Source organism: Echiichthys vipera, assembly GCF_963691815.1.
Source record: "Echiichthys vipera genome assembly, chromosome: 22".
Lineage (NCBI taxonomy): Eukaryota > Metazoa > Chordata > Actinopteri > Perciformes > Trachinidae > Echiichthys > Echiichthys vipera.
Window position 1 is genome coordinate 16,893,098 of NC_139847.1, and position 24,616 is coordinate 16,917,713.

Genomic DNA, 24,616 nt, shown 5'->3' on the forward strand with positions numbered 1-24,616 from the left:
TTACATGATTTTGTTATGTTTGGCCTTACAAGGAAGTCTCAAGTGCTTCTTGGTCAGTGTAAAACAACAACCATTTATGTCTAATGCTATTGAGGAAAACTATCTGCTAAGTCTTATAACCCATCAGCCTACTGAAAATACCTGTGCCTTGATAAAAAAAACATTCAGAATTCTTAATGTGTTCCTAAGCAATATTGGTTTCACCGACCAACAGCAGGCAAGCTTCTGTTTGGGTAAATTTCACTTGGACAAACCACATGCAGAAATGCAGTAAAACCATGAGCCGCTAGTGATAATAATGGCAATTTGTGTGTGGTTGCCTGTCGTAGAAAAAAAATATATTTGTTTATATGTTTCAGCAATATATTGAGGGGAGACATTTTGAGGTTTTTTTTAGATATTGGGTGTGATTTACATGTAACAAATCTGCTGTGGTAAGGCAGACTGGCCTTCAGGGCTCTATTTTCTCCAGTGTGTCACATAGAAGCAACAGCCACAAACAGACCACATCAGAATATCACTGCAGCTTACTATCTATGCTGATGATGTGAGAGACTTCATTAGTAATATCTACACAGTTCATGATGGTAGTTTAGTGCAGTCATGGCCATGCACTATACAGTATACTGTGTAAAGGTGGCTGACAAATCTTCACGTCCTCTCAAAAAAACACAGGGAACAGAGCAATTACAACTTCTAAAAACGCATTTCCCATCCACTTAAACTGCAAACGAGACATCTGTTAATCAGTTTAAAGCGTTAAGAGTTTTAACATCACAACACCATGCAAAATGACTTGTTTTACTATTAGAATGTGGTCCATTCGGTCTGATAGCAAATAAGTGAATCACCATTTAGCGCCAGAGTGGACATAAACTGGACGCAGCGGAAGTCGTTAGTGTGCCTGCTCTATGGGCCACACCATGTGGAAGCAGTGCTGATCACCATGCTTTGTTTTCATGTCCCATTTAATGGGCAGTGTTCAGGGCTGTAAACTAGCGGTCACCGCTCTCCAAATGGCACTAAAATATTCCCCTGGCGACTTAATTTTGGAGGGCTACATGCCAAGGGGCGGGTAGATGTTTGACGCAATCGTTGTGCTTGTGCAATAAATTATGCATGATATAGCAAAACATTGTATTCGCTATAAAATGATAAATTATGATGGTAGCAACAATTAGCGCTAAACCGTGATTTGTTTTGTGACCCACTGAAGTAGCTCCCCTGACGTCATCGCTGTAGAAAATAGTTCCCCTCAGAAACAACGTAGTGTACCACGCTTTAAAAGTTTGGTGCTGTGACTTTGATCTGAGCACAGTTATGATGCTGTGGCACGAGAGCTCAGTTTGAAACAGACGGCATACTTTAGTCGGCGGGTGAGTAGCATGCTCCAGTTGTCTGCTCTGTTCACCTGCAGTGAAACACACACCCTGTAACTCAAAACTCAAATAAACACTTTATTTCCAGATGTCAAAATGTTCCAGTGAAGTGTGATGAAGTGAAAACAATGAGAGAGAGTCAAAGGGGCATGAAGAAACATTCTGTAATGAAGACGACTTGAAACTAGAGATTGAGACCATAAACTGTATAAGTGAAGGTTTACAGCACACACTCAGACCCGGAAACATCTAAGTCCACTAATACCGTCTATGGTCATAACACATAACATGTCCATTATGTAATTAAGAATCTGTAATGTTGTGGGCTTTTGTATAGACAGGAAAACCATGAGAACGACTTAGGAGCACTGCCAACAACATCTAAACATCTAATTTTGTAATAAAGTTCATGCAAATTATGTAATCTATGCTACAACTCTAATTCTACTTTATAGCCAAAGTATATGTTTTTGCTAATTATTTGTCTTGGAAATTAATTTGAGAACAAAGATTGTGACTGATGGAGGAGGAGCTTGTAAGGACATTGACAACTGTCCGGAGTCTTTTATACTTGGTCAGGGATGTGCATAAGGCCGGGCAAAAGTTGACCGAGAAACAGTTTATTTGCCCTCTTTGGCTAAGCTGCCCCCTCTGGAGGAAAAAAAGTTTTATTTTTGCTGTTGTTGCGGAAATATCAGAGGCCATAATTGTCAAAGTTAGACCAAATACATTTTTATTACTTTTTATTAGGCATGCCTCCACAGGACACAAATAAGGGACGACCAAGATCAGGTCCCCTATCATGTGACACTAGCATCCGAACTTGGCATTGTTGTTGTTCTACGACCCCAGGTGATCCGAAAAACACTTAGCTTGTCATGTTTGCATTACATCAAGCAATATTGCCTTATAATATACTATTTCATGAACCAATCTAAGCTAACATTAAGGCGGCATGCTTAAGACAAAATAACTCTTCACTTGTGACCATGAGCCTACATTTAGCGTTTGGCCTTTTGCACGTCCCTGCTGAGTGTTAGATGGAGGCCTGCAGCAGTATTGGCGAATGAGCAACGCATCACTTGTTTGACAGGAAGAGATAGCCCACTGCGGTGTGACCACAACTGAGGCAATAATCATTAGGTCTGTTGAACTCTGAAAATCGTCTAGAGAGGCAGAAACTGTTCATATATTGACAACCCAGCTTCTTTTTTGAATCTGTGGTAAGTGTCCATGAGCACGATAACACGCTCAGACGTGAAAAGATGTACAACATTTTGGAGTACGCAGAGAACAGAGTGGTTGCCTTGCATCATAGCAAAGATAATGATAATGACCAAACCAGTAGTGATCTGTGACATCCATTTTCCAGAAAGCATTTTTGTTGTGAGCAGCTGGATAGAGAAAAGAAACAGCAGCTTTTTGACACTGAGACAACTCTTACTGGAGCACAGTTCACAGCTGCAGTCCTGCACACATGAAGATGGACATTACCCTGATTTTAGCTGTATTCTGTAAGTATGCTTACCATTTTATTAATTTTAAGAATGTGTTAACATCTCTTCAAACAGCACTGAAATGTAAAAAATAGTATTATAATCTACCTGCTCTGTTTGGATCAAAAGTTCACGTATAAAATGTATGTTGTTTGTTTCAGGTTTGATCTCTGTTTCTGAGTTCCACACTGTGGCGATCCTGCCTGGTCCAGAACTATCTCCTCTATGTTGATCTCTGATGCCAAATCCTGGACAGAGAGAACAGATGGTTTGAAAGAGGAGTAAAAGAAGCCATCTTTAGAAAAATAGAGAAACCATCGCTAAACAGAGGAGGAGGTCTGAGACAACACTTATCTCCAATTTACAATGCTGCCCTTTCATCCCTTCAGGACATTCAACAATCTAACCTTAAAGAACAACTGTTCACAAATGGCCTCCTTTGACTCCAACGACTGTCGTTAAGACTCAATAGAGCACTAACGAAACCAACTTCCCACCAACAACTGTCACTCTAAAGACGGTCGTTGGCACTTGGAGCACAAAGGGTTCCAGTGACATCATCGGCCTTGTGAGAGGTTAAATACCTGGATTTCCACACCAGTTAGTTGGACCAGTCCCAGCCTGGTCCTGGTCCTGACCCTGGTCCAGGACCAGTCCCAGCCTGGTCAGATGCGTACATGAACTGATGAAGCCTCTTGGATGAGAGGTGAAACGTTTTCCTAGACAAATAACCAAGTCCAGTTTCTTTTGACTGAAATTGCTTTGAGGATAACTATAACCTGGACAAATGAGAACATTCACAGCCCCTTTGATGCCTCTCCATTAGCAGGCACACACCCAGAGACCATTGTCTCATTAAGAGCCTATGCAGTGTATGGGAGCGCTCAGTATCTCGTTATGCATTTTGGTCCAGTGTGGCGAGGGAGCAGGTTCTTCTCCTGGAAGTTATGTGCCAAGGCTGACTCTTTTGTAAGTATGAACACTTTTAAAGGCTTTTTATCGATCACTGTTATTGATTTTACAGGCAATTGAAGGCACCAGTTTGCCAGAAAAAAAATGAGTGAGAAGGGTCATAAGGCTGAAGTTAAACATCACAAAATTGAACTTGCAGTACCCTTAGCAGCACTCGCAGTTGACAAAAACATTGACAAAGCTTATCCACCTGTAGTGGTGTCTTGTAGATCCATGTAAAAAAAAAAAAAAAAAAAAGGGCAGTTTATCAGGCCGATGAAACACAAGTATGTGTGTGTATGGAGGTGTCTTTTCCTTTAGCATCCCTGGCACTGTTAACATTAGCATCTTGATGTTTTATTTATCATCGCTTGAGTTTCAGTTTATGGTATTTATGGTATTTTTAAAATCAAAAGGCAAAGTCAAATGCACAACAGAGCAACACAAATCACATTTTAACATGGAATTAAGATTCATGTCAAATGTTATGCTTTTATGTTTTGTGGTTTAGAAATCCCTTCAGGTAATTGATCAGTGAGTGGTTTTGTTCTTCTCCACTGTGTATACTTTTATTTAGAGAATCTGGACTCTGACGACCTGAAAGATGCAGCACTCAGTCTTCAATAAGAATATGTTTGGTGTTTGACAGGGAAAGATCGCACTGTGTGGTCTGAGCACAACTATGGTCCGTCCTTCTATTTTCTATGTCCGAACAGGCGCACATAAATTACGTCAGAACCGTCGTAGGCCTCGTGCTCGTACTCGTACACGTGCGCACGTTCGTGCTCGTACATGTGCAAACCCGCTTTACAAAAGCCCACCTCTCTCAGGCGGGCCGAGGGCGGCCCGCATGCCGCAGTTATGCACGGAGCGGGTGCACTCACACTGGTCAAACGCTCTAGGCTTTAGCCGAAAAAACGGTTTTGGCCCGGTGCGGAAGGACAGTGTGAGTGCGCCCTAAGGTGAAATTCAAGAGGCCTGTTTACTCAAAGTGTGAGAACCAAGTCTGTTTACTGTATGTATCACTGATGAGGTCTCAACCAGAGGAAGCTTGGCCTTCAGCTCTCTGCATCATAACCACATACAACAAAGGTGTTCTCAGAGAATATAGAAAGTATATATACATATATATTTGTATTAGCATCCTGTTAGTGGGAAACCAATCTCAAATGGTCTCACTGCTTTCCTTATCACACATAATAAAATACTCTAATTCAAATCACTACTCTCTTGTTGTTTCAAGTTGACACTGTTTCAAGGTGACACTAATCATTCTCATATAAAGGCTACACATGTTTGACACACGATTCACTGCACAAGGATTTTGCAGCAGTTTATAAATGCCAAACAAAATGCAGAATTAATAGCATACTAATGAAAACTGTAGGAACTATGACATCTGATTTGTAAAAGTCCCCCTCCTACGTGCAGGATTTGTGACATCACAAATAGTTGCCTTTTTAAGGATTTAAATGTGGAAATCAAACTTTTTTGATGAAAAAAAAAATATCAGACATGCAATATTCTTCCAAGCAGACTTTTTGCCTGAATACATAATGTCTAGAGGGGAGTTTTTATGGTTTACAAAGACTGCAAAAATGTCGCCTTTGATATATTTATGAGATCAAATCACATGGACAAACAAATACCTTTGTGTTGAAACGTGAACTTCTCAACATTATCATCACATGTTTCTGAATGGAGAGTCTGTTTATAGTGTATAATAGGACACAATAAACATGGTTCATTAAGGTAAATAAAACTGTAGATCACAATGGTCCCATGAAAACTTGTAACCTTGTTACAAAGTTACTAAAGTCGTCTAAGCAACCGAAGAAACAAAGAACACCCCCTGCCCTTATATCGCGACCACACTTACTGGAGCATAGTTCAGTTACGCAGTGGTGCAGCCATACTGTACACACCATGATGAACTTCTTCTTGATAACAGCGCTGCTCCGTACCTTCAGTAAGTACAAAGTGTTACTCAATAGAATAATTGCTAGTTTTCCATCGGTACAATAATCTGCCAAGATCTAAAACATGTCGAATTATAAGTATATAATAATAAATCTCATGTTTGTTTCAGGCTTGATCTCCGCCTGTGTTTCGGACTTCCTCCCCGTGGAGGCTCAGGCAGGTGGAGATGTCACACTGATGTGCCATAACTTTTCCGATTTTCCCAGTCACATACATTGGTTCAGACTGGCCGATAGACCCATCATCAGCTGTATCTCGTCCATGTCCAGCTCTGATAGCAATGCTTCATTCTGTGATGGATTTCAAAATGGCAAATTTAATATGACTTCCAACACCACTACCCTCTTTCTCAACATCAAACAAGTGGATTTATGCGACTCTGGACTGTATTTCTGTGGATTTTTCTCAAATGGAAACTCTGTAATTGTCAGTGCAACATATTTAAAGGTTCAAGGTAAGATTGTGGCCTTCTTAGTCACTGTCAAATAAGGACTGATTTCAACACACAAGCGGTAGAAGTAGACGAAAATACACTGAATACATGAATACATTGATCTTACCTGCAGGCATGTTTTTTGGAACAACAAACCTGTCAAGTGTGATCCTGGGTGCTCTGATTATTTTCCTCGTTACGATCATCATGGGTCTGGTTGTCAAAATCAGGAAACTTCATCCAGGTAATTATGTGTTTTTATTTCAGTTGCAAAAACAGAACTTTGTGTTTGCCTAAAAATATAAACAGGAATGTTTTTAACACTTAACTGAGCAGATGTTCTGTTTTTGGTCATTTAGCTCATGAAGAGGGACGGACTCCACAATGCAGAGAGGTAATCACATTTGAGCGTTATTATGAATAATCAAAGTCTGTTTTTCTATGTTGTCTGGTTCACTCATTGTTAAGTAGCTGCATATCTTACTATTTTGTATTGTTGGTTGTTGTTTATGAAGGATCCCCATTAGTTATCACCATAGTAAAGACTATTCTTCCTGGGGTCCAACACAAGACAAACATTAACAGGGATTATAACACCATACATATTGTTATATCAGAACAATGTAGTAGCAATGTAGCAATGCAGCAACTCATAGCAAAGCCAGTAGCATGTTTTTCTTGTTATAAAACTAAAAACTAAAAATAATAAAAAACCAAAGAAAACAACAAAAAGGAATAACAGAATCAAACATTGTTTTAACCTGGGGCCTGTTTTACAAAGCAGGTTTAGTGAAAACTCTGAGTATGTTAACCCTGAAATGAGGGAAACTCTGAGTTTTCCGTTTCACAAAGGGAGGTAACTCAAACCAGAGAGAGAGGGGTAACTCTAGCCTGTTTCACAGAGAGAGGTAACTTAACCTCTCGGTCAGTTACCATGGTAACATGCTCTCTGAAACTAACCTGGTCGGGACCAGTTTTTTCTCAGAAAACCTTGAGCTTCTCTCTGTCTCCGCCCTCTTTCAGCCACACACGGTGTTTGATTTCCTCATTCATTCAGTCACCGGGCGAGTTTTGGCGAAGTATAGTTCTGCTATAGTTCCGTCTGTTTTTTCAGAAAATCACTGCAAAAATCAGTCAGTAGGCCTACATTAGAAGTTATAAAAGGTGGTGACTATTTTCACTACCATGGCGTGTCCTTTTGATAACGATCCCGTGGATGAAGCTGACGCATTACCGCAAAGAGAATTAAATATTCGTCGGGAGATGATTATCAGACCGCGCATAGACGTCCTTAATATACTGCAGCCATAATTACAAAATGAATGAAATGGATCTTTTCCGCAAGTTGAATGTATTTGACTTAGCGTTTCCTAAATATATCCCAGCTTTTCTTGCAATTCATAGGTTCAAAAGTGTGTGCTTTTAGTTGGGTTACCGGTATATAAACTACTCCTATAGGTCCAAACAACAGCTTTCTGATCCAGAATATCACCTTTAATGTGAGGGGGCTGAATACGCACAACACCCTTTCATGTCACAGTCCATCTCATCCCTCCTTACATTTCCAACATTAACAACCAGTCATGCTCTCATATCACAGCAGATATTGTGTGTTGCGCTGAATTTTTTTGCAAATGGGACTTTTTTATACAACATTTATATGATGTATAAAAAACAGCCACTTACGGTAATATTTACTGTACCATGTAAAACATGCACAAAATGAGGCGTCACCATGAGATTTTGCCGATGTTTTACCTGTTTGAAAAATGTTTTTATGTTTCATCTTAAGCTGCTGCCAAGTGCGCCTCCCCCCGCAGGGTTGCACTTAAATGAAATAAACCAATAGGCTCCCACTCAAGCAGTTTCCCCTGTGATATTACTGTGATTGCAAATGACTACATTTAAACTTACGCACTGACCCGAGCCGCAATGTTCTCCCGCACCGCCTCCCTCTCTTTTGCTGCTGCAGCGGTGTAAACCTGCTCAAACTCACCGTATGAGCGCATTAATATTTCCAATTCCAGTTGTAGCGTAGCCCTTCGCTTCCCCGTTGCCATGGTGACTCGTTGAATCAGGGCTCCATTGATGCTGTCTTTTTTTACTTGTGGTGCACGCGCTTAACTCCAAGTCAAACTACTCTGAGTTGATCAACCTTACGCAAATCTGCTGTTCTGGAACCGAAAACTCAGAGTTTCCTATCTCAGAGTAGATCAACTCAGAGTTCAGGGTTAGACTCAGAGTTTTTTTAACCTGCTTTGTGAAACGGACGCCTGGTCTCTTTACTGATAACAGCATTTATTTGGTTTAGTTTTTTAAGGGCATTAGTGCTAGGGCCACCCTGGTATCATAACCATGTCTATAAATGGTAGGTAATAGCAGCGAGAACAGGTTGGTGAGTTTGTTTCATCCACTGACATCCATGATGATGTGGGGCGGCAGAGAGTGGGACGTGCTGCTCTGTTTTGAGTAAGCTGTACTTTCACATACTCTTGTTTTCGACGCACTAGACCAGATCATGGGCATTAGTCTAGTTGGGAGAAGACTAGAGACTAGTGAGGGTTACTAACTTAATTTTGAGTCTGTCAACGGACAAGCATTTCTTCTGATGATGGAGATGTTTCTACTCATTTTTGTCACTACAATGTTAATATGAGTGGTCCTAAGTAGTAATAACTGACTGCATGTACAGCGGAGATCAAAATTATTGAACAAATTATAAATACGTGGTTTATTCTGAAATACTGTTATTTTCCATTCTTCAGAATTTGTTAGAATATCCGCTGTGGCTACACCACTGCTGTACTAGCATTTTTTTTTAAATAACCATGACACTTAAAACAAAAACCTTTATTTTGTGAAAGTTAGAAAACAGTAACCACTGCGTCAGAAGAGAAGGTTTCAACAATGTTTTTCTTCTCTAGGATTCAAAAATGAACAGGAAGAGTAGAGGCCACAGCTTTGAATGACTTCAGCACATTTTATTGTTTCTTTCTATTGATGCATCTTCTATGTTTGCTATCCACTTTGCTGCTGTAATGAGGAAATTTCCCCTTTGTTGGACTAAAAAGGGGATATCTTATCTTACATCTGCGCCCACAGGACAGCACTAGTTTCTCACACCGCTCTGGATTCATCTTAGTCCATTCTGACTCAGTCTCTTTCACAGTTCGGTAACTGTAGTGGGTTTCTAAGCCATTACTTTGTTGTTAAGGATTTTCCAGAGATTCTCTATAAGGTTAGATCTGGACTCTGGCCATTTCATTGTTTCAGTAATCTTTGTGCCTTTGTAAAGGACTTGGAACGCCCAGCCTGTCTCTGATGGCTGAGAGGGTCATCCCTTTGGCCTTCACCTTGACAACCTGCTGTCTCAGGGTTTCAGTCACCTTTGCCATCTTGCAAAGTAACCAGGAGGGCTGCCAGATAAACAGGGTGTGTCCAACAATGAAGTCAATTGTCACCAGGTGCAGATTAGCACCAATAACTGGGAGGGATCTGAGAGCGTTTTCTCTAATTTTGCTCACGTTTTTTTTTTTCACAAAATAAAGGTTTTTGTTGAAGTGCCATGGTTATTCAAAAAAGCATGCTAGGACAGCAGTGGTATAGCCACAGCTGAAATTTTATCAAATTCTGACACAATAAAAAATAACAATATTTCAGAATAAATCAAGTATTAATAGTTTGTTCTCTAATTTTGATCTCCACTGTATGTTTACTTACAGATCCTTGGCTCTGATGACCTGAACTATGCAGCACCGAGGTTCCATCCAGAAGCAAAAAGAAGCAGAAGGCCTGCATTACAGAAGAAGCAGGAGACAGTCGTTGTGTATGCTGCCACCAGATAGACTCAGGAAACATATGGAACTGCAGCTCAGAGTGAAATTGATGCTATATCATATTAAACTGCTTTAGAATAAAGATTATATTCAAAAGTATGACATTTCTGATACAAGTTTAATTCTACTTTCCAGCCAAAGTATCTTTCTTAATTATTGTGTTTGTGTCAGATCTTAATCTCAGATTGTGTTTGATGGAGGACAAGTCTGTCCAGAGTCTCTAGTTAGAGTTAGATGGAGGTTGCAGCGGTGGAGGAGTGAGGGAGGTACAGTATATATGCAGTATCACTTGTTTGACAGGAAGAGGCAGCACAGGTTGGTCTGGGATGAAAATTATATGGGCTGTCAAATCAAAACTGTGTGGGAAAGTGAGCAGTGCACACCTGAGTACTGCTTTATGCCAAGTAGATAAAATAAAAAGATGTTTTTGAAAAATTGGTGTTGAATACTAATAGTATAAAACTTTACTTTAACTGCTATCTTTCATGTGTGTGAAGGTATGCTAAATGTGAGAATTAAAACTGATTCTGTCAGTCAGGACCCCCCTTTCACCCATAGACACTGAATTTGGTTAATTGATCGATGGAATCAGCATTATGACATACGTTATATTGGTGCACACCGACATGTGTTTTTCATTTGTTCTAAGAATTCCAATAGTGTCTGCCTGCAGAGCTCCAGGCTAGGCACTACACTAGGCACCTCATAGAACCCCACTTCAAAATATCGGAACTATCCCTTTAAGTCACACCTTAAAGCACTGGGGTTGGGGTGGGCTCAGTGATGTAAAGTGCCTTTGCAGTGCAACAATCAAACGCACAATGAGGAACTTGTCCTTGAAAACAGTTTTACTTCTCTGCAGCTTCAGTAAGTACTTTCACCTAATACCGTAGACGACCACAGACTGCATTGCTTACTGTTAAAAAAAACCATATAAAGGCACTGAGTACATTTTGTTCCGTCAGCAAAATGATTCCTAATTCTGTTTGTTTCAGGCTGGATCTCTGTCTCAGGTTCTGAGTCTCCGACTGTGGAGGCCCAGCCTGGTGAAGAGGTCACGCTGCTGTGCTCCAACTTTTCAAGTCGTCTCACTCAGATAATCTGGTTCAGAGCGGTGAAGAGATCCCAGCCCCGCTGTGTCTCCTTTATGTATGAGCCTTTGACGCATAAATTATGTGATGGATTTCACAGTGGAAAATATGAAATGACATCCAACATCTCTACTGTTTTTCTCAAAATCAAACAAGTGAACTCGTCTGAGTCTGGAGTGTATTTCTGTGGATATTACATCAGCAAAAAGCCGCTTATGTTTGATGCAACATATTTAGACGTTCAAGGTAAGATTACTGTAAAGTTGGGTCTGTCTTCGATTGATGCAGCATTTTAATGGATTAACTTGATATTCAATTTTGGTGATGGTCTCACAATGTGGACCAAAGTGTACATTTAGTTCTTCTACAAATTCTTCTTGCTTCACAAAATCATGAAATCATGTTGTCAGTTATTTTTGTCCATTCAAACAGGTTCAAAGTACAGAGTCTAATTTAACAACCTTTCTCATAGACGAGGTTGATGGAATAACAAAGCTGACGAGTGTGCTCCTGGGCAGTTTGGTTATTTTCCTCGTCATGGTCATCACTAGTCTGGTTGTCAAAATCCGAAAGCTTCAGAAAGGTAGTTGTACTTAATCTTATTTTAATTTTATATTGAATTGATCTTGTCGATTGACGTATTCTTTCTGTTAATTAGCTGATGTTGAAGAACAGAATCCACAACGGAGAGAGGTGAAGTCTATTAAGTTTCATTTGAAGACGGTCACTTCATGTCATTTGTCAGTTAATATTGTCTCATACTCAGCCACTCAACTCAGCTTGTATTCACAGAGTCAGGCCTCAGATGAGCTGAACTATGCAGCGGTGACATTTCTTCCTAAAAAAAAGAGAGAGAGCAGCGACCTGCATCTGAGAGGACAGTGGAGCCAAACACCATGTATTCAGCCGTCAGATGATGAGGCAGCACCTGCAGTGCAGAGTGGAACTGATGTGTAGCTATTAATACACTGTGAAAGACAATTCACATGTGCACCTCTAGGACCACTTTCAGAATAAGGTTATTTTGGGCCTCTGCATCTATTTTGGTTCTGACGCACAATGCCACAGTTATTCCTTTGACTCTGGTCATGTGACATGTTTACTATATGATAAAATAAAACCTTACTATAGCCTACTTATAGAGAATTACATTTTAGTCAAGCAAGTCAAGGGGTATATTTTAGATGGCTGTATGAATTTAAATAATCATGCGTTTATGACAGAAACATCTCAATGAAACAAGTCTGTGGGACCGTTAAAACCACTAAAACCACTGATGACAGTGAAAGATTTTCCATTATGAGTTTGGTGAGATTTACAGTAGATGGAGGTCTGCAGTGCAACAGTGCAGTTTCAAATGTAGCTGTCATTTCATCATAAAAAGTCAGTTGATTGAAACACCTCTCATACAGAAAACAGCAACACCTTAGTTGTTTGACAGGAAGAGACAGCACAGTTTGGTTGGAACACAGCTTAGGTGAAAATCACAGTATGTGGCTTTAAAGCTTTGAAAGAATAAAATAAAACCCAGGCCGGGCTTTCGCCTCTTCCAGAGCAAGGAGTTGCTGATCCGGCCGGGAGGCAAGGACAAGAGGCACACTGACAGGTCTCTTGTTGTTTCATGCTTAGCCCAATAACATATCTATCGTTTGTTGTGTAAAACTGTGTATACTGCTGGCACAGAAAAAAAGAAAAGAAAAACAATCAGCAATTGAGCAGGAGACGGATGGATGACAAATTAACCAGCAAAACATTCTATATTTCTTTTCTCCCATTCCAAGTTCATTAAATCTTTCCTCTAATTGCATTGGTTTAATCAGGATGATCTGGTTTACTCCTACTGCAAGAAACCATCGTAATTTCCCTCTATATTGATAAAATTAAATTAAAGGTTCTGTCTGTAAGTGTAATTACATGTATTAGTTGTTTTTTAGGGCGAATGGGTTGTAAAATTGTAAAGAAAAATAATAATAATAATAAAAATAAAAAATTCCTTTACCTTTTTTGTCCATTGACTTATATGTGCAGAACTCAATTGTTGAGGAAAATCAGGATCTCATTCAACCATTCACGTGAACATTCACACACTAATGACACAGCCTTTGGGAGCAATTTCATGGTTTAGTATCTTGCCTAAGGACACTTGGACATGCAGACTGGAGGCACCAGGGATCGAACAGCCGATCTTGAGATTAGTGAGCTCTACGTCCTGAGCCACAGCCAGTATTCTCTTTGTCACACACCTTCAAATCCAAATCACTGGGTGACATTTGCATTGACATTCACCATTTCTGTTAATTATCTTGGAATAAAGCTTTTCAGCATTTTTTTCCTCTACATCAGGACAAAGCATAATAACCAATAGTGAGCATATGTATTTTCTGTCACAAACATAAAATCACATAAATAGCAACAATCATAACAGAATTATTACTCGTCAAACATCAGCACCAGGGTGGTCTTTGTCTTCCGGTGTAACGCTTGTAGAAACAATTTAACATCGCATACAGAATATACACAGTTAGACATACAGTATCTGTTTTAGAATATCTGTGTATTTGGGTAGAGGGGGGTCTCCTTGTCATAAAAAATAAAAATAAATAAAACTAAAACACCAACTTATCATGGGTGCCTCTGGTATTCCTTTGCACATGATCCTTCCGCCTAATGCCCCCCATGACATTTTAATGATTGTAATGTATGAGCAATAATGTAATATAATATATTATAATAAGTTTGTCAGTTGGGGAAAAATCATTGTGAAGGTGTCGCTTTGAGCTCTGATAATTGTGACACCATTCTAGCTATTTTTTTACAAACCGAACAATTATTTAAGGGATAAAATAATCCAGATTGCAGTCCAAATATTAAAAAGTTCAAAATGATCAAAATATCAAACAACCCAACCCATAAAAATCAATCCATTTGCTTATACAAATGCTAATAGAAATAATGGTGACAGTCACATTGGAGTACATTTCTCTTCTATGTGTACTTTTACTATATTACATATAACAATTATCCAGATAATACTATTATCTTTTTTACTTAATTAACATTTAAATGTGTGGTCTTTTAGTAACATATTTTTATATTGCAGCATTACTAAATTTAGGTTACTTCCTGCAGGACCCAAGCACCGTGACACCGTCCTGACCTTGAAAGCTCCATTGTATTTCACTTGCAGATCAGCCTGGTAATGTGCAACAGTGATATTAAGAGCAAAGGTCCAATCAGCATTTTTTTTTTAGGCGAGTCTAAGTGTGACACGCATGCAAATCCGACCTGATTTAGACACATTTTCACAGCGGTAGCCCTAATTCTGTTAGCCGCTCGCTAACTCTTTTTTCTCTTGGCTCCTTGTGTTGGAATATGGACCGGGCACCTGAAATTGTGCTTTTTAATCCGTAAATTTGCGTTATACAAACGACAAAAATCCTTAACCGACATGTGGTGTAATTTCTAAGCTTTGCATCGATGCTGTAAGTACGTCATAGGCTTTGTTGATGTGATTAGTTGATTCGTTCCGATAGACAGATGGTTTATCCAATCAGAAACTCTTTTTTTTCGGCCCTTCCCCAAAGATCTCCAAACGAGAGTTCCCAGATGGATATGTTGAGCAGATGAGAATCGTGCGAATCGAATCATCTGGCGGAGTCAGGTTAGCACGACCCGTTCTCATCCCAACTCGTCACGTTTTGTAAGGACCCATTTGTGTCACTTTTCAGTGCCCTGCACTTCAAAAATACAGTGCTCCTGGTCGCTGATTTAAACACGGGGAACATTTTGTTTACGTTGTGAACTCATAAGAACCTAACCCTAACCACATGGTGTTTGTGGTAAGGAAAAGATGTTGGGTGGGTTAGAACCACAGTGGCACACAGGACATGATGGGGACATGATGGGGACACATATTGTGGCCTCCTGGGTGAAAGTCGGGTGTTTGTTGTCCAGTGTGTGTGCTCTTAATCCTGGAGCACTTGCTCTGAGTGTATAAGATCACCGCAGACAGGTTTACAAGCCCAACACACAAGGAATTTCCTCCCTCCAACCCTCTCCTCCACCTAACCACCAACACACACGACTCACCTAACACCCCCTACCTCAGATGACCGCCACTTCTCATGACACACACACATATCACGTGATACAGAGGGACTTCTTTTCGGCAAATATCGTGTACTCTCAAGCACACGACGTGCATGCCAAAGAACTTCAGTGGAACAAAAAGTTACTTTCTAAATGTTCCTGATGAATTGGCTCAGAGTGGCAGTCCAGCTGCGCTGACGTGTACATGGACATGTCAGGAGTTCTGCTGAAGGACCCTGTTTTCTGTTACAAGGGTAATTCTGCAGGGTTCCACAGGTTCTGGCACTGGTGTGTACAGACTGTTCACACCGGTCTGAAAAACAGAAGAGTGTTATGAGTGTTTGTGGAGACAGACAGAGCAGCAGAGTAGAGCTCAAACATATTTAGTTTTTAATGTAATGTACCTTCATTTCTTTGTTTCCATTCATCATCATTTCCTTGAATATTGCTGAAGGATCTGGTATGACGGGGCAAATAATGGAGCGGTGCCTAAAAACACACACAATGACAGAAATCAACAACGAGCACACTGAGGTCAAATTTACAATATGTCGACAGACAGATGTGATTTTTCTTAAACATAAACAGATACTGAACTTTTATGTGGAAAAAAGACTCAAAGCAGTGTTAAAACACGTCTGCATGTACAGTAGATTTAAGTTCAAACTAAAATGACTTGGTGCACAGTGAAAATCCCTTTCCTATGGATGTTCCTGGGGTGGGTTGGGTTTGTGAGTCATCCGCCCACACACACTCTGACTCTGTCCACTAATTAAACCTGAAAGCATTCTAGTGGAAAGTGCAGTAAAAAAGTTAAGTTTCAGAGTTTGCCTGCTGGTGGCAGGCAAGGGCCACCAGGATGATCAGGTTTCTCCGTGTTGAAGAGCCTTCATACGCACAATGTCTTTACTGACTATCTGTTCAAACCTGATGAGCCTGTGTTCATTTACATATGAATCAAATCAAAATAAAACTGAAACTTGGACGAGAAATGATTTCCCAGGACCTCACTTGGTCACAAAGGCTCATATCATTTACTGATTGTATTGCTTATATGATTATATTATAATTTCTTATGTGATGGCTGTTAATGTAAAAGCAGTCTGAGTGAAGGGCTGTAATACAATGAAACATTTCCAGGAAATCAAAGATTAGTTCCTGGATATTTAGTCGTTTTAATCCATTTCCTGGTGTTTCCATGACTGGACCACCCGTCTCTACATTTCCAGGACGTGTGTGAACCCTGCTGAACTGGAAACTCTGCACCACTGTCCCACTGTTCTGTTTCCAGACATACCTCCTGAAGCAGTAGCAGGACAGGATGATGCAGACGGACAGAATGATAGGGAGGACGACGGCTACCACAGTCAGCTTCTGGTCTGGACGCTCATTAGAACCTGCGATGAAGAAAAACACAAAGATGACTAATGAAATATGAAAAGCTGACACAGCAGGTACTGTACGTGCTGTCAGACATGATGGGGAAATACTGATGACTAAGACCGGCTAATTGTTGAGTGAAAACACAAATGTCATTTTTCTGACAAGATACGTTCATACAAATGTACACAGTGAAGGATATGATGTACAGCAATGAAGTGTGTTAATCAGAGGTAGTGTTGCTTTCGTCAATGAAAATGATGACGAAATATTGTCGCCAACGAACCTCTATCACGTGATGAAAACTAGACGAGACGAAGCGTAAATGCTGGGCACGTGACGATGACTAAGACTAAATATATAATGCAATTTTCGTTGACGAAAACGAGACGAAATAACTTTGTTTCGTCTTGTTTAGTCACGTTATTATTATTATTTTGAAGTTCTTCCCAGTCTCCCGTCTGGGCGACGTCACTTCCTCAATCCCCACACGCGCATTATTTAGATTCTGAAGCTGCCGCTGCTGTGGGTTAGCGTTAGTGTTAGAGTTAGGGTTAGCGACAACTATAGAAACATGATAAAGTGGGTCGTGTTTGAGAGAAAAAGAAGAAACACTTTTATTACATAGACGTGGAAAGCAAAACGGAATGTGTCTTTTAGTCGACTAAAACTAGACTAAAATGCTCCGAGTTTTCGTGGGCTAAAACTAGACTAGACTAAAAGTAAATCAGGTCGCCAAAAACAACCCTAATCAAAGGATACTGTGACAAATACTGTCCACCTAAATGTGTCTTTTGGTGTTGACTGACTGGATATAAATATTGTTGAAGTGCACTTAAGTATAGTAGGTTAGACAGTTACCATAAGACACAACGTCCCCGAAGTCACTGGAAAAAGCCCCGCACTGGTCTCTGGTCCGGACTTTGGATCTGAACTCGTACAGGCAGCTTTTATCGTAGGCCACCTGCATATCAGTGTGACCCGCCGCTGTATTGAGGTTCAGGCATTTCTAAAATACAACAATAAGAAAGTAAACACACACAGTGTTGCACTTTGTCGGGTATAGAGAAACTATGTGACATTTTAAGGGAAGCAGTAACATGTGGCTGCTTACTTGGGGCTCGTTGCATTTACTGTAGCAGACATGGTATATCCAACAACCAGCTCCGAACTCTGGAGGCGTCCAGCTCAGTTTGAGCTTATCCTCCTCTTCTTGGACGCTCAGCTTTGGTGAAGGTATCACTCGACTCACTGGTGACCAACAGGTTTTAACAGTAGATGTTTTACATGTACTTTAACACTTTGTGATAAACTACAAGATAAGACATAAGAGGTGACACCAACCCAAGTTAGGTCTAAAGGTGATCATTCCAGCTTCACTTTCCAACAGCATGCAGATTTTCTTGTTGACAGCATCAACTTCCAGGTAGCAGCCGTTCCTTGTGGCGCTGCTGTAAGGCTGATCACACTCTTTTAAACCCTTCAGGTATTGCCCGGACTGATGTCCACAAATCCTGTAATGACACGATGAATAAGACCGATGTGGAGCAGGGAAGGCTTCGTTAAGCTCACAGAGGATCTCTGCCCGTTAATATCTCAGTGGACTGATCCATGTAAATACAGCATTAACTCCCTGAGTGAAACATGAAAATCCCACCCACATGGAGGCTTTCACTCTGCACTGCTGATGACCACAGGAGATTTCCATGCAGAGATCTTAATCTAAAGACACCAAATTCCTCTTTTTCCTGACTTTGTGTGTGTACTAAAAAATGAGACAATATGAGGGGATATTTTTTCTGCTGTGATACCATGTTTTTCCTTCAGAATACTAATAACGTTACCTGACCTTGCGTTTCAGTCGATTCTGAGTACCGATCTGATACCAGTACTAACCCTAGGGATGAAACGCCCACTGGGTTAATAATTAAAAGAGGGTTAGCATTACAATTTTAATTATCTTTTAAACCCTGTTTGATTATCACGCTTTGAAAAACTCACATTAAAAACTGTCTAGCATCAACCAAAAGTTAGCAACAGCCAGGGGCTTGTCCAGACTTGCAGTGGCCCAAACTGGACACTGACTTATGCGGGGGGGGCATGTAGTGTGTGCACACACACATGGGATAACATTAACTCTTGATGTTCCAACTGGCCGCTGGCAGGCTCACCAAACTATTTGTCTTTCAGAGGCTGTAGTGAGCTCAGTGAGTAGGGATGTTTGTTGAATGCCCCAGGTCTCTAGTCTGTGAATGTAAAGTGTCATGAGGCTTTGATTATCCTAGAGGTCACAACCGCACATTTTATACAGTGACGTCCATTTTTTTTTTTTAAATACTTTCTCTTTTTGCACACTGGTATTGGGGCGGCCGGTGGCTGAGTATTTAGAGCAGTCGCCCCATGTAAAGAGACTGAAGGTCCTCGAGGCAGCAGCCGCGGGTTCGACTCCGACCTGCAGCCCTTTGCTGCATGTCTACCCCTCTCTCTCTCACCCCATTTCCTGTCTCATCTGTATAATAAAGGCTTGGAAAACTGCCTAAACTAATCTTAAAAAACCAAAACACTGGTATTGGTGTCAAAACAACTCTAACTTTTGTACAGGGAGGTCTCTTCCCATCCCATTTGGGGCTTCTGTCCTCCTGACACTAGTCAAGCCATAAATAAAAACAAACAGCTCCACGATGTCACTAAAGTTACTTGTGTCAACAACCATCATGAAAACTTCACCGCACATATTTGGAGACACACTGTGGCTCCTAGTTCTCACCTATAGAAGAGCTTAAAAGACTGGTTTCCTGGGATCCAGGAGCAGTTCATTCCTTTCCTGGAGCTGATGTCACATGTGATGTCCTTCACTTCAGCTGAGCAGCACAAAAACAAAGAGGTCACATACAGACATGTGGCAAGATTCAAATGTGTCTTTAAAGCAGCATCACAGACGCACTGGACAAGCTGATCTTTCTTCCTCTTACCTCGGGGCTTAGGGGTCTGAATGGTTATGGACCTGCGTGAGCTCTTATTGAACCTTTCACAGGATTTACTGCCAACGGTCCAAACGTGGTACGTCCACCGATCACAACCAATCTCTTCTGTGAGACAGCTGTCTGTGAAATTTCTCCACGGACTGCACACCATAGACTGGAGGGAAAACAACAAAGGCTTTAATGGAGCATATGCAAACACGGTGAAACACTCGGCCTCCATCCACCTCAGGGAGGAAGGAATAAACAATGTTGAGTGTCATGTTGCTTTTACCAGAAGTCACATCACAGTAGTGTGGTCATGCATCTGCAAACCCAATATTTCTGATTTTTTTCACACATTATTTATCTTCCTCACATCAAAACATAAATCATTGAGATTTCACAGTAATTCAGGGTTAATATACTGAAGTGTGGTTGTATTTGTAGTATCTTAGTGTACACATCACAGTGGTCTTTATGCAGGAACATGTTTGTATTCTTATCCTGCTATAAACCGCTCTCTGGTTTGAGCTGAAGTTGTTAATAACAGATGATACTTGACAGAGAGCAGCATAAGACCCTGAGGAAGCTGTCGGAGAACACTGACTATCTGTTACTGATGAAAGTGTGTGTGGTGTTTTCATAAGGATGGCCTCATAATCATCTAATCAACAGACATTCAACAGACTCATATCTGGGTACCAGAGAGTCATTGGATGCATCACTTAGAAACAAATACAAAAGACCAAGTTAATAATGTTTCCTACTTTCTCTTCTGCATTCTTCATCACACAGTATTCGTATCCGTCCCGCAGACCGCTGGGTTTCTGCCAGGACACGTTCACGGTAAATTGGTCCAGCCACTTATGTGACAGCCCTGTTGGTGGAGGAGGACAATCTGTAGGAGGAGAAACAAATTTAAAAAAGAGGAATTAATCCCACCGGAAGAATATTAGAGTGCTGATGACACAGAATATGTCAGGATCCCAGTTCTGGGAGCCCTTCCCTTTTCCTTTCGTGATTGTGTTTCCCTCCCTCTCTCTGTGTTTCCCTCTATGTGTCTCCCCTGTCTGTGTTTGTCTGTCTGGAGATGGGAGGCGTGGTTCTGAACCAGCTGTAAACAATTCCACTAATCACCTCCCCAGCAGTGTAAGAAGCCGGATGATGGACACGTCCGGGACCAGATCGTTTCATCATCTACTCTGTATCATGTCTCGTTCGTGGGTGAAAAGTTAGTTTGTTCCATGTTTTTTTTTGTTCATTGTTTCTTTGTTTCCTTTTGTTTTAGTTTCATGCGATCCTGTTTCCCTATCTGCATCCCCATCTGCTTGCCTACCACCCCTTCGTGTTTTTCCCGTGATTGCCTCGTTGTTGTTTGTTTCTCCACTGTCACTGGACTTGCTCTGGAGAGCTGCCCCCCCCCCCCCCCCCCCCCCGCACCGTGGACACTATTGTACATAGTTCTTTCATTAAAGGCTTGCTTAAACCTGACTCAGTTTCTGTGTCTGCATTTGAATCCCAGCTCTCTGTGTTGTTCTCAGAACCGTTCATGACAGAATAAAAAGGATCACAACAGAATAGACTATCATTACCCTGAATACACCAATCAATTGGGCTGCTGGTTTGAAGACAGTTCCAGGTAGGGTCCCATTATCATTATTATTATTATTATTATTATTATTATTATTATTATTACACAGGTCATGGTAACTTTAAACAATGTAAAACTAGTCAAAAACATTTTATGAATATAACAAGTGTCCTCATATCTCAAATTTCTCACTGTACTCCTGTGCCTCCACTGTTTGTTTTTTAAGAATATTCTCAAAGATTGTTCCGAAAAGGATTTGATATCCTTCAAAGAGACCCGGGGTCAAAAGAAGTTTCAGTTACTTTTTGTGAACCTACAAACTTGTCACAGACCTGTACCATATTAACAACATATTCCATTACAACAAGGCATAAACATACAGTATGTTGTCTCGTTACCAGGGAACAAAAGAGAAATCTCAAGACACTTCATAATGAAGATAAAAATATAATAATTGACTTTGTAAGGACATTTTCTACACCTCATCAGGAGGAGAAAGTATCCAATTCGTGACTCAGCCTATTTAACTATGGATAATCTTCACACAAAACGGAACCAAAGATCACAGAGTCATTAATAGTAAATCCTTTGTTTCCTCTCTCGCCTGTAATGGATCATTAACAACCCGTCCGTAATTCTAGGTTCAAACTTGTGTATGGTGCTCTGCCAGCACGGTAGTCCCGTCATTAGAGCCCGATCCTTACTGTGGCTTTACTGAAGCTGTGCGTCCACTCAGACTCTAACCAGCTCCTGCAGCTGTAATGATAGCGACGATAGTAAAGTAATGAGGCGTCTTTACCTGATTCACAGTGGTAAAGCATTACCACGGCGGAGCACGTGAACAAAGTCAAAGCATCCCGAGTTAGAGTCATGTTGTCCCCGGGCGGCTGACACAAGTCCCGTCTGGAAGAGTGTCAGCAGCGGTTAGGGCTGTGGGGGCGGGACTTACAGTTGCCCCAGCCCCACAGACATGTCACAACGAGGCTGTCGGCCAAACAGCAGAGGCTGGCACAACTGGAGGGAACCCCGCCCTGATACACCACCTTTCTATTATCACCACGCACACACACACACACACGCACGCACATACACACACGCACGCACAGACACGCACGCACATACACACACGCACATACACACACACACACACACACACACATATATACACACCCACGCACACACACCCACACACACGCACACACACACACGCACACTCACACACGCACACAAACACGCACTCTCACACACGCACATACACACACATATACAGAAACACGCACACACACGCACGCACACATATACATACACATACACTCAAACACACACGCACACGCACACACACGCACGCACTCAAATACACAAACACACATACACTCAAACACACACACACACGTGCACACACCCACACACGCACACACACAAATGCACACACTTCTGGCAGAAGGTTTCTGCACGCACTAGCAGCAATTGAACAGATAGAGGTACAAGTCTCAGTTGCAACCAGAATGGAGTTCATACAGATTTATAACCTACAGATGGATCAAAGGATCCAGAGAGCAGAGTCCTGCATGGGTCTGCACAACCTGACCTGACCCGTCAACACGAGATCCACGGCCCTTCCCAAAACCAGTTTGCAATGGTGTGCAGTTCAGGTGCTGGGTGTGTGATTACCCATGAGACCAGGACACAAGGAGGACCGTGGGTCAGCTACCAGGCAGAACCGCCTAGTGGTGTTAAATATTTATATTTATACCTAAATTATGACTTTGGTACGATACCTGCCTGAAATAACTCGATAACGATACTGAAACGATACCCCGGCAGAACACTAAAACATCATCAAAAGAATGGAATAAAGTATTAGATGACAGCATGTGAAACTTAAAATGATTTATTTATTTTTATAATTTAAAATACTTCAACGTAAAAAGTCATAATAAAATATATTTTTGTAAAGGCTGTAGAGCTTTATAGTTACTTAATTCAATTCAGTTTTATTTATAGTGTCAAATCATGACAAAAGTTATCTCAGGACACTTTACAGAGTAGGTAAAGACCACACTCTATGACTTATTTATGATTTACAGAGACCCAACAACTCCCCTGTAGAGTACGGTGGCAACGAAAACCTTCCCTATAACAGACAGGAACGTCAGACAGACCCAGCTCTATGGAGGACGGACATCTGTCTGCACCGGTTGGAGAGGAAGAAAAGGAGAGAGAAAGAGAGAAAAGACGGACAGATGGACAGAGAGAGACAAAGACAGAAACAAAGACAGAGACAGACACACTTCCAGAGATGCAAGCAACCAAAGAGTACAGTAACTAAAATAATATCTATAGTAATGTGAATATGACTTACATGTTATGGCAGTTAATACAGTAAAATAGTAGAAACAATAGTATAGTAGTAGAAAAATAGAATATGACAATGATAAAAATTATGGTGGCAAACATGATCAATGATGAGTAGCAGTAATGACAGCTGCGATACAGCGAGACATACCACTGATGGTGTTTTTATGGCTACAAATGTTATAGTTTATAAGACCAGTGACAGTATAAATGACTAATAGTTATAGCAGTTATAAATTACAACACAAATGACTCAGACGTGGTGGAGGTCTGTGCTCTAATCAGGCCATTCTGTAATAATATAAATTACAATAGATATTATTTACAAAAATGTACATGCTATGATTATAATACCAGTACTGTCTGACTTAAGATAGATCATTTATAACTGGTGTTGTTGATCAGCAGACTTGTCAACACCAGCGCATGTTCTGGTAAAGTTCATGTCACCAGTGACCCTGTTTACATGTGGCCCTGACTGGTCGGAGCTCTAACAGCAGACGGAAACACTCTCAGGACCCATTGAGAACGCATTGAGATCGGATGTCATAAACAACATCAGTCCACATGTGTCCACGTTCAGATAGTCGTGAGAACGGGTCTGTGACTCTGTCCACATTAAGGACCGCCTACTCAACTGAGCCCTGTGCATGGGAGGAAGCACGTCCTCATTCACTGGCTGTGTCCACGTGACCTGTGCCTGTAGCTCTGACTATTTTGGCTGTTTTTGTATTTTTAAACATTATTAGTGTGAAAGTATTTCTCGTATCACTGAAACAGGGGGAGTGGATCGTGTGTTTTGGATGTTATTATCTGTTGAGGATGTGCCCGTCTGTTCCTTCTTCAGCTGCAGAAAAGGCCGCCACAGGGTGGATAATAACCTTATTGTAATGGTAATAAAATGGACCTGCATTCACGAATATGTAGGATATATTGCTGCAGATCTTGCTGTGGTTTTGTTGTAACAGTCGTTGATATGACAAGTCGGAGCAGCTGTGAAATGGATGAACTCTTTGACCAAGACCTCTGGCAGCTCGATGTTTCTCAAAGATGGTCGTGTTGGCTTCTTTGG

The 24,616-nt window shown here is 41.0% G+C and overlaps 1 protein-coding gene across 1 annotated transcript; it reads right to left on the reverse strand.

The window, feature by feature from the left end:
* Positions 1 to 13,525: 13,525 nt before the first annotated feature.
* On the reverse strand, positions 13,526 to 22,100 carry LOC310964283 (interleukin-13 receptor subunit alpha-1-like). The gene is made up of 10 exons (XM_083937352.1): positions 21,989 to 22,100; positions 20,366 to 20,496; positions 19,608 to 19,773; positions 19,403 to 19,496; positions 17,980 to 18,149; positions 17,750 to 17,886; positions 17,497 to 17,644; positions 16,553 to 16,652; positions 15,660 to 15,744; positions 13,526 to 15,568 (listed from the first exon to the last, which is right to left on the reverse strand). The coding sequence occupies exons 1-10, from the start codon at positions 22,059 to 22,061 to the stop codon at positions 15,470 to 15,472; spliced, it is 1,203 nt and encodes a 400-aa protein (XP_083793478.1). The 5' UTR covers positions 22,062 to 22,100; the 3' UTR covers positions 13,526 to 15,469.
* Positions 22,101 to 24,616: the final 2,516 nt, after the last annotated feature.

Coding starts and splice junctions, on each gene's coding strand:
- LOC310964283 (XM_083937352.1), bottom strand. CDS start 22,061: ATGACTCTAACTCGGGATGCTTTGACTTTGTTCACGTGCTCCGCCGTG. Junction 17,887..17,979: donor CACCTTTAGACCTAACTTGG/GTTGGTGTCACC, acceptor GTTGGTCACCAG/TGAGTCGAGTGATACCTTCA. Junction 15,569..15,659: donor ATGGAAACAAAGAAATGAAG/GTACATTACATT, acceptor TCTGTTTTTCAG/ACCGGTGTGAACAGTCTGTA.